The sequence below is a fragment of the Notothenia coriiceps genome, unplaced genomic scaffold, assembly GCF_000735185.1.
Source record: "Notothenia coriiceps isolate Sejong01 unplaced genomic scaffold, NC01 NC01_scaffold00033781, whole genome shotgun sequence".
NCBI classification, from domain to species: Eukaryota; Metazoa; Chordata; class Actinopteri; order Perciformes; family Nototheniidae; genus Notothenia; species Notothenia coriiceps.
Window position 1 is genome coordinate 49,607 of NW_011366482.1, and position 10,701 is coordinate 60,307.

Sequence of the window (10,701 nt, forward strand, 5' to 3'; positions counted from 1 at the left end):
ATAATACTTTATAAAAAATAAGTTGAAGTAGGCTACAATAATTGTATTCAATTAAATATTAAGGTAAACAAGCTTCTATCGACTATCTATCTTCAGCAATATTACTGTTACTCGGGTTTTGGCAGGATCTTTTGCTTTATAATCAAACCAAACAATACAAAACACAGTTTTTTATCATTAAACCCTATTTGATCTTTTGCAACTTCCCACATTAGTGTTGGGATGCTCAATGAAATTACAGCATTATATCTCTGCATCGTCTGTTCCTGTTCATCCACAGGTAATAGCAGTGGGATTTAGGCTGGTAATGAGCTAAACAAATAGAACACAATCTGGAGCTCAATTTATGCATCAATAAGTCAGGGAGGAAGCTTACAATGTCAGGTTGGAGTGAGTTCGCCATCTGCTGGTCATATGTGGTCCATTTCTATACAATTTACTAGAACCTGCTGGGATGGTAAGGCTTACACATTTCACCCATTCTTCATGTGATGACGAGTCATTCCACAGCTCTTCGGCCTGAAAGGTTAGTTTGACATTTTCCAAGAACTTTCAAGAAACAATGGTTCTGTCACATTTTGGTCACTCAATCGGCCCCTTTATAATTTCATATCCAGTGAACTTTGAGCAGAGCGACTGATAGAAAGGCAACAAGAAAGCAAAAGGGAGAGTAATCTCAGCATCTGGCACAGTAGCATTTTCCTGCTGATGCCGGATACTGATTGGACACCCTGGAAATAACTCTATAACATCCGATCTGCCTGTCAAGTCTGATTAATGACCAACACAAATGGTGAAGCAACTCAAGACTTTTAGTATTGTAATATTTTAAACAGGCTTTGAACCCCATCATTTAAGAAGACTGCCACTGTCACTCAGTTATCAAAGGCCATTCACTTATGGATAAAGAAACGGATTCATCTGTAATCAAGGCTTATGATATTCTTTTACGGATGTCCTTAAAAGCCAAGTGAATATTAATTTAAATGCTGTTCTGAGAAGAGACACAACAAAGAAGAGGACATGGATGCATCTGTAAAGTTTGTAAGGTGACATGTTTATTTCCTGGAGCAAACTTCCTCTGTTCTGGAGTCAGCTGATTGACAGGGAGGAGAGCAGCAGGGATATGAAAACACTCAGTTCAGAGACAATGAAAAAACACTCAAACACAAACTCTGATCAAACCAAATGCTGGTGTCACACTGTGATGGATTATCACGCTCTGTGGAAGCAGTATTTTTATACTTCACAGGTAATAACAGCAATATTATGGCTGCTTCTTACGGAGGAAAACTCTGCCTGATATTTTCTAGAATGCAGATTTTTGGATTGCAGGAAGAATAGGAAGATCAAGGGAGCAAAAATACTCCTGTTTGTGTATCTATAGTTTAATCTGGGTCCTCTACCTCTCTTTCACAACTATAACCAGTCACACACAACTCAGGAGAGGTAAAAGTTCCCCAGTTAATTCAGAATTGACGCCGCAGAGTCCATCTTGAACACATGAAGTAGCATTTAGCATGTTAGCTGAACTAGCATTCACCTGTTTGGTGTGTCAGATTTGGATCTCTTGGATCCAAGTACACAAAAAAGGATTTGTTTCAATAACAAGAGTCATGTATTTTATTACTTCTACGGCTAGCTGTATCTGTATGCTGATATCTGGTCTTGTTACAAGGCTGGTTTGTTATTGTGTATCTTGTGTGTTTTGCATGGTTATACTCCATACATGTGGCTGTAAAGACTTCATTGAATATACCAGTGTTTGTTGTTAACATAACTTCACCTGACATTATATTTAATTGGCCTGAAAAGTGAAAATTGCCTTGTTGCTCGTATAAGATATCTAATAGTTTATTAGCTTGAATAAATTAACCCTTTTTGCTAGTGGGGCGCTGCCTGTGCACTGTTTATTGGTATGCCATTGCTTAAATTAGATAGTCAACCAATCCTAAATTCTTTGTTTGTAGCATACTGATGCCTTCAGAGTTCTCAAATGTGTCTGACCCCTCACCGGAGGCACCTGACAGTGACTGAACAAACTCTTAAATGGGAGAATTTGTGAACTTTGTAGAGTCTGTGGTCACAATTCAGTTACCTGATTTGCTTCACAAGCTTTCCACTAAAGCAACAGTTACCTACAGCTATTTGAACGGGACAAAATGGGCAACCTAGACAGCAAGCAGCAGATTCATCAAGTCCTAGAACATGCCCAGGAGGAGTGTAGATTACCTGACAGAAGTTCAAACAGGTTATCTCACTCCCATTTCCTTCTAAGACAAAGAGAGACAATGTGAATGGGAGAAAAAGAATCCTGCCAGGGTGGATGATGATGAGTGTTTCTGATGTAGCATCCAGATCTCCTGTACAGATTGTGTCACTTGAAGATAAGAGGAATATTAGCAGCGTCAGCCACATTTTTCACAAGCGTACTTTAGGCCAGTCGGGTTTAGAGCCACATCTAAGGAAAGATAAGAGATATAATGAGCAGATAAGAGCCGCTCCGAGAGCTCCTCTGTGTCTGTTCCACATTCAGGGACAAAAGAAAAAGTCGGAGTGTGTTTTCTGCTACTGTTTTATTTAATTTGTTCAGTACTGGAGTTTCATGGACCAAACAATGGCACAACACTGCGTTACAATTTCTCTCTTTGGGTACAACCGACTAACACAAACGTTACAATTATTCCTCTACAAATTGGACTAAAGTACAAACGCACTCTCCCTATCACAGGCACTCACACACACACACACACACACACACACACACACACACACACACACACACACACACACACACACACACACACACACACACACACACACGCTTACACAATAGAATACATTCTCAGGAAAACAAAACATTCAATTAAAATGTTAGAGCATTTCATGTAATTTTTTTCATAACACTCATATTGAACAGTGCCCACCTCAAACAGGAAGTAGGCCATACCATAAATCATCTGTATGGCAGCTATTCGGCGGTTTGGAATTTCAGTGAAAGAGTATTTAAGGGGGTGATTATCAGTCAATGCCGGTAAAAATATTTCCCTTTTTGTTTAACTGGTTATTTCCATTTAGTATCTTGTTTTGGAATGAAATGCCCTAACTATGACCAGCTCAGTGCCATGCAGGACCATACTAGTAGTTGTGCATGCTTCAGTCCATTGAAAACCAATAAACAACATGATTAAAGATTGAAGAACGCATTTTTTTTATTGACTTCCTTTTGTTTTATTTCAGTGTGCTATGAAAATCAAAATTTAGATATACTAAAAAACATGTTTGCTGAAGCAACGTATTATTTATGTAGATATCATGAACAAAAGAAAGTAGGGCGGCCCAAAACACTTCCATCAGGAGAAACGTGCTGCACTTTCAAAAACCATGCAAGTCTTGAGCTTCTTGCTGCATTTTGTATCTGGGTGTTTTGTTCATGCAGTTGTAATAAACGCTGCGCATGTCCCTTTTTTTCATTTGCATCATTTTTTAAACTCCAGCAAACCGTAAGAAAGAGTGTTTTTTTCCAAATATCAAACACATTGATTTTTCCAGTGTGTTGAAATTACACCCCTGGATTATAGGAAATCTGTGATACTGCACTGAAGATAGTCTACATCATTTTAAGTACATGTGCTAAAACATACAAAACCTCCAGTATGGTCCTTTCATTTATAATCATCACGCTTTCTTTATGCTCAGCACAAAGACTCTTTTCAGGAATGTTATCCAAAGTGTTTCTCGAGGAGCTTTAACGTCAAAAGGGGGATGTTCATCTGATTTTGTATCATCCGTCAGGGGAGGCCAGCTTCTTCATAAACAACACACAGATAAAGTTTGCAGGCTGCAAGTGCCACACACACACAGACACTCAGATAGGAGATGTTTCTTATTCTGACTGCCACTACATTCGCCTCCAAAACTCCAGTCACACCATACATGTTTTTCCCGCCTCCAGTCGCATTGTGCAGATATATAAAGCCCATCTTCAATACATGTTATAGGATTTCATAGACATACTAGTACCATTCGGAATGACACAGAAACATTTAGTTGGGTTATAAAAGAAAGGTATACTTCCTATTTAATGGAAAGAGACTGCATCTGGATAAATGCAGGTATTGTAATTAGTTTTTAAGTAACAGGCATGTAAGTAGTGCCATCATACAAGAAGCTTCTATGTTGACGCTTCCTCTCTCTGGCAGCTTTAGGAAATGTTTCAGATATGAAGCTAAATCTGGCAGTGAATACACAAACAAACTGTCGTGGAGTTTTTCTCTGTGCACATTAGTTTACATACATTTACGAGATGCTAAAGCTTGAATCTAACTGTCTTTGTGTGTGTGAATGGGCTATGAGTGCGGGGGCAATAACAGGAGACACAGCCGTCTCTCTCTTCACCGCCACATGTGGCACATTTCAAAACAATACATAAAAAGGTAACAAAAAACGTAACTTAGATCTTTTTTTCCTACAGTTTAAAATATAAAATTCAAGTGCAATTAAAGTTCCAAATATTAGTTACATTCCATACATTTCTCTCTAAAGTAACACTCTGTTACTTGCAGGTAGTTTATCTCATCTTGTTACATATGTTCTATTTTTTTTTTTTACAATATAGACTTTCTGATTCACCCCATTTAATCTTTCCCTGTGCTTAAATGGATAAAGCACATACTAAAGGTGGAATGGTTAAGATTTCCCCACATAAAAATGGTTAAAATGTGCGTATAGAAAACACATTTGTCTCGTGCACAAAGGGGGCAATAAAGGAATCCAATTCAGATTACACATCATGCATGTCCACCTGCTGTATGTCCACACATTTCACACGTCTGTATGTGCGTTGTAAATCTGCGATGTGGGCTTCTGCAAGTTCAGTATAAATATTACAAAAACAACACAAAAACACAGAAAAAAACAAGAGCGAAATAAAAATGAGAGAGGGGGAGATTTTTGGAAAAGAAAAAAAATAGTATATGGTGTGCAGAAATAGGGTTTGACCGACACAATGGTTTTCTGATACTTGCACTGTACTAATCATAAGAAGTATCATTTTATTATATATATGATTTTTTTTAAATGTTTGAAAACACATTTTAAAGGAATAGTCCAAGATTTTGAGAAATGTGTTTTCTTGCCAACTATGAGACGGTTCATTGATTCTGTAATAGTCATTGAAACCCCTAATAAACAGGTTTCCTTTCAGCTGCTTTCATTGTCTCTTTAGTGACTATAATGAATTACATGTAGCTTGATAATGTAATGTTGAAAGGGGTTGAGTTGCATTTTCAGGTTCATATTTGTATTGTGTTCCTCTTCTGTGACATGTTTACATGCTTTAATGCTTTCACAAGTTTGGTATAATATAGTTGGATTTAAAGAAACAATATATACACACAATTTCTATCAGGCAGCTTCTTCTGTGTTAAAAAAATGGTCTGCAAAAAAACCCATATCGGTCAAACCTTATAAAAAGAGCTGCACAAACTGAGGGAAGGGCGTCAATGTGTTACTTATTAAAGGAGTCAAAGATGAGGAATATAGTAAAGGCGGATGTTACGTTGTATGACGGGCAGGGGCGGATCAGAAAAGAGGNGGGGGGGGGGCTTTGACAGGACGTTGGAGATATCCCGACTATTTGTACGGCCTGAGGAACCTGGTGACTTTGGAGCGCAGCAGCTTGATGAAGGAGCGCGGGAACATCTCTTTGGACTCCTGCGCCGTGTACCTGAAGTAGTTCTGAGGGTGGGCCAGCACGTCAAACAGAGCCTTTATCAGCTTCTTATCCTGGGAAGAAAACACACAGACACACGGGGTCATCCGGGCTGCACCAATGATTTGAGGAGAGGACCTTTTCAAACCTTCATTTTGATGTATTTTCATCAAAGACTAGTAATTGACTGATTGGCTCAATACCTTCAGTATCTCCTGGTGGTTCTCAGAGGCGTAGAGCCTGCCATCTCGCACTATGTCCTCTATCAGCTGCTGGTAGTCCTCTGGAACAATGAGCAGGGCAAAATGATATAGTGTATAGATTGAAGACAGATGGATCACTGTGTGAGATTAGATTGATTGTGTAAAGGAGACTCACCATCGTAAGTGACGTAGGGAACTTGGAACCCTTTGCCACTGTTTCCCTCGTTGGTCTTAAACTGAATCCAGAGCTTTCGAGAGCGAGACGTGAAGGCGATGGGCCGCTCATAGGTCTGACACGTCTCGTAGGTGGTGATGGAGGTGGGAAGGGCTGGAGGAACGGTGCAACCATGTTAGAATAGTACTCTCTTGTCAATGGGTCTGAAATGACTTTGAAATCCTACCTGTGACAACATAATCCTTTCTGTCACAGAAGAAGAACATTCTGTGTGTGTCTCTGTGTCATGACGGCAACATTAGTGTTATTCTTAATCATGATAAATCTATCTTTGTATTACCACTCTTTCTCATGACCAGCACGTCTCCACACTCATCCTCGATGGGGAGGAAGATCTCTGGTACTACGATGAGAATCCGCCTCTTGTGTGGGGGGTTGATGGTCCACACACAGTCCACGTTGGATGGGTAATCTCCAGGGTAGTTAGGAGACTCGATGAAGCCTGTGTAGTCTCCCAGTTCACCTCCACACACCTGGTCTGAGGGCAACATGAAAGAAACACTTTGAAATGTAGGTTACCAGTGAGATATTCAATGGACGCCTAAATGTATAGGTCGAGCAGGGTTACTTTTGCAGTGGGAGACGTTGGTGGCGCCGTCAAAGTCCGTGGTGGTGTTCCCGGGGCAGGTGATGCAGTAGTTCTGCCCAAAGTCATTCTGGTAGGTGCCTCCCGTGCAGCGGATACAGCGGTGGGTGCTTGAGTTGTAGTAATGTCCAGGAGCACAGTGCACTGAGGAGGAACAGAAGTGTCAGTACACACCGAACAAAATGTCTGAGGATAAACGATCCACAAGATACATGCTGCAGCTGTGATATTAAACATGCCTAGATTACAGAACAGAGACATAAACAAAACACTAAAGCCTGTATAGGCGACTTTAACATCGACTTTTGCAAATTGCCATTTCATGCACATCTGAACGCGGCTTTCTGACAGCGGTAACAATGAAACTGCTGACAAATGGCTTGTGTCATTGCAAATGTCGGTATGCACATACACATTTGTAAAGTGGCAGATAAAAAGCTCCAATTACACAGGAGAAAGTGAAGCAATCTATAGAATATTGAACACGCATTTTCATCTACAGTCTCTGTGAGGCTGCACTTCATCAGTTCATATCGGTAGAATGACAAACAGAATAGTTTTGACAATCGTTGAGAAGCTAGGAAACCTAAAAACATTAAAAAACAATCTGTGGAATACTTCAGAATGATGTGCTGTCACGCCATCATGCAAAGGATTAAACTGGCATTTAATTAAAGAGACCCAATGAAAGCATGGATATGATCATACTCCCCCTCAATACATTTAAATACACTTTGCCAACTGAATGAAATGCCTCAGTGCTGATTAAATGATGTTGCAGGGAAATACATACAGTATACATAAAGATATGTCTGACACAAAGACTCACCTTTGGCCTCACAGTCCCTGAAGGCCGTTGATGCTTCAAACTTGGTCAGGATGCCTCCTCCACAGGGGAAGCAGAGCACTCGGCCCGGTTCAGGCTGGTAGGAGCCCAGCGGACAGGACAGGCATGGACGAAAGCCGTCAGGAGAGAAGTGACCCGCTGGACACTGACCTGAGGGAAGGACACAAGAGAATCACCTGTTGTACTTTTTCTCTTACTGTTTCAATAGCTTCACTGAGAAGCTATTTGAGGTTCTACACTATGAAATGTAAGTGTTTCTCCGTCTAAGATCAGTTGGTAACCATCTTTCTAAGCTCAGATACTTCAAGAAAAGCTAAATGTATTTTGAGTTGTAAAGGAAGGATTGGTCTCTTTGCATCGTTCTCATCATCATTAAAACATATCTAAATGAACATGGTGGGACTTTTTAGGTGCATCCAAACAAATATGTTGTGTTGTGTCTGTAAAATCCAATTCTGCAACTTCCTTTTTGTTTCTGCCTTTTTGATATTGTACTAATCAATATCGCAATTTTGATAGAATTTAGATGAATTGTGCAGCCCTAAATGAAATACACTAACAATGGTCTGTGGTGCTCCGTTGTTGCTGTAGCTGTGATTCCCTTATCACGAATGGCCACTAGGTGGTACCAACACAACATGTTTATACATGCATTTTGTTGGTACATGTTTCCAGAGCATAGAAGACATCTTCAGCGCAAAAAACATTTAGAATTGCGATTCTCAGCAATGACAAGGATAAAAGTGGGAGTTGGCAGGAGAAACATCTAAGATGCTCTAATACAGTAAAGTGTTGAGTGATGATAGTATGATTACTACTTCAACTGTTTTGTTACTTTTGGAGGTAGAATGCAAGAGCTAAGTGTTCTGAAGTCACTTCAACAGGGTTCATACACTTTTTCACCAATGATTTTCCATGACTTCTCCATGACCTTTACCTAATTTTCCATGACCAAAGAAATTACTCTTTCTCAGCGGTATCACTGAAAATTGTTTATTTTAACATGGAACAGGAAAATAAGGTCTGCATATGAAACATGTTGTGCCTATCCAAAACAAATCAAATAGGCTTACTAGCTTCTACTAAAATCTCTCACCAGCAAAATACCTCGACAGTTAAATGCCATTTTACGTTTCATTACTATACGATACAGTATTTAATATCATTATAGTATTACTATTTCGGCGATTAGATAACATATAAATTATATTTGATGCAACTTTAGTTACATTTCCATTACTTTTCCAAAACTTTGGGAAAAAATATTGTTTTCCAAAACCTTTCCAGAGCCTGGAATTTGCATTTTGAATTTCCATGACTTTTTCCAAGAACCCTGCTTCAATGATGGGATGGGGAGTTACCTCCACACTGAGACACGTTCTTGGCCCCGGCGATGCCCTGTCCTTCGATGCCGGGACATGGCTCACAGGACAGCTGACCCAGCGTGTCCTGGTACGTCCCGGGAAGACACTGCAAACACTGCTCCTGCTCCCCGCTGTAGAACGTCCCCAGCCCACAGCTCACTGAGGAGCAAGACAGTGGCTAATGATTTGGAAGAATACTTTTGTGGCTTGTTTTGAACTTTGTCCTGCTGTTTTATTTTATCAAATGAATTCAAGTATACACAGTCATTTTGTTCACCTAATGCAATTCAAAAAGGTGTTGTAATGCATCAGCATGAACTTTCAAATATTTGTATTTTAAATTGTATTGTAACATTGTTAAGCTGCTAGTTATCCCCCTTTTAAAAAAATGTACCAGTAAACTGATTCTAATTATTTTACGTAAATGTAAGAGACTACAGTTACCTTTCTTTTGCATGCTGATTACGTAAACCCGTAACATGTAATCCGTTTCTCCACACGCCTGCTAGCAGGACCCTGAACTCACCACACTTCCCCTCTCGGAGGACTTGTCCCGTGCTGCAGAGCTCGACTCCCTCCAGTACCTTGGACGGTTTCTGGGCCACCTCGTACTCCGTCCCAGAGAACTGGATGTAGAACTGCTGTCTGTTGATGGACTTCCTGAGCGTCCGCATGGCGCTCTGCAGCTTCTGCTTCACCCTTTCCCGCACACACTCCACGTTACAAGTGTCTGAGGAAAAAGAGGTTTGGTGGTCAAAACACGAATTCTAAAGGTTTCTTTGAAAAACACAGCCTGACACTGTTCATATTTTACCATGTAAACAATTGTTATTTTTCAAACTGATTTGATATAGACAAATCATGTAAGAAAGAACATACCTGATGCTTCTTCCTCTCTCATCTCCATCTCGAACTCAGCTGTGATATGGGAAACCTCTTTGGAAGGAGATTTGCGTCCTCGTCGGCGCTTCTTAGAAGAGTCGCACTTGAGGTTTACAAATGTTACCTGGCAGTCGTCTGTGCAAGGGAATTGGCCTCCTTCCAGGTCAAAAAGACGAGGAGGAGGAGGAGGAGCAATATGTTTTAATCAACACAAAAATAACTGCAGTTTTTTACAATTTCACTTCAAATAAAAGCGTAGTGTGTCAAATGAAGCTAAACTCAGTACAATGTGTTTACCTTGTAGGTTCTGTCTGGAGGAGTCTCTGTGTTTCTCCTTGTTTCGGGGCCTCAGGTGACATTTGGCGTCTTTGATCTTAAACCTGGCCTTCTGCTTTATGGGTGCGGCCAGCGTGTCTTTATTCATAAGCAGAAGAGACACACAGATTTGCTAATCACCCTTTATTATAAAAACGACAGATGTGTAAAGTCTAAAAGTCATATTTTGACTGAGAGTAACAGAAAGTCCGACTGTACCGCCACAGGTGGGTAAAGCACTGGTGGTGTTCCTCTTCGGAGGAGCTTTAACAGGCTGGACGGGCACTCCACAGCTCAGTGTGTAGCTGTTCTCTGAGTCTGTTAGAAACACACACACACACACACACACACACACACACACACACACACACACACACACACACACACACACACACACACACACACACACACACACACACACACACACACACACACACTACTACACTACTACTACACTACACTACACTACTACTACACTACTACTACACTACTACTACTACTACTACTACTACTACTACTACTACTACTACTACGTACTACTACGTATACTACTACG

The 10,701-nt window shown here is 40.4% G+C and overlaps 1 protein-coding gene across 1 annotated transcript in view; it reads right to left on the reverse strand.

The window, feature by feature from the left end:
• Positions 1-2,566: 2,566 nt before the first annotated feature.
• Positions 2,567-10,701, reverse strand: part of LOC104961805 (signal peptide, CUB and EGF-like domain-containing protein 1) — a gene marked incomplete at its 5' end in the record, with an annotated part of 10,614 nt that continues 2,479 nt past the window's right edge. Inside the window, 11 exons of the mRNA XM_010790145.1 lie at positions 2,567-5,787; positions 5,917-5,996; positions 6,092-6,244; positions 6,432-6,629; positions 6,720-6,881; positions 7,567-7,734; positions 8,946-9,107; positions 9,475-9,678; positions 9,828-9,986; positions 10,128-10,244; positions 10,365-10,463. Of these exons, the coding sequence (XP_010788447.1) occupies positions 5,635-5,787; positions 5,917-5,996; positions 6,092-6,244; positions 6,432-6,629; positions 6,720-6,881; positions 7,567-7,734; positions 8,946-9,107; positions 9,475-9,678; positions 9,828-9,986; positions 10,128-10,244; positions 10,365-10,463 (1,655 nt within the window). The remainder of the gene's footprint in view (positions 5,788-5,916; positions 5,997-6,091; positions 6,245-6,431; positions 6,630-6,719; positions 6,882-7,566; positions 7,735-8,945; positions 9,108-9,474; positions 9,679-9,827; positions 9,987-10,127; positions 10,245-10,364; positions 10,464-10,701) is intronic.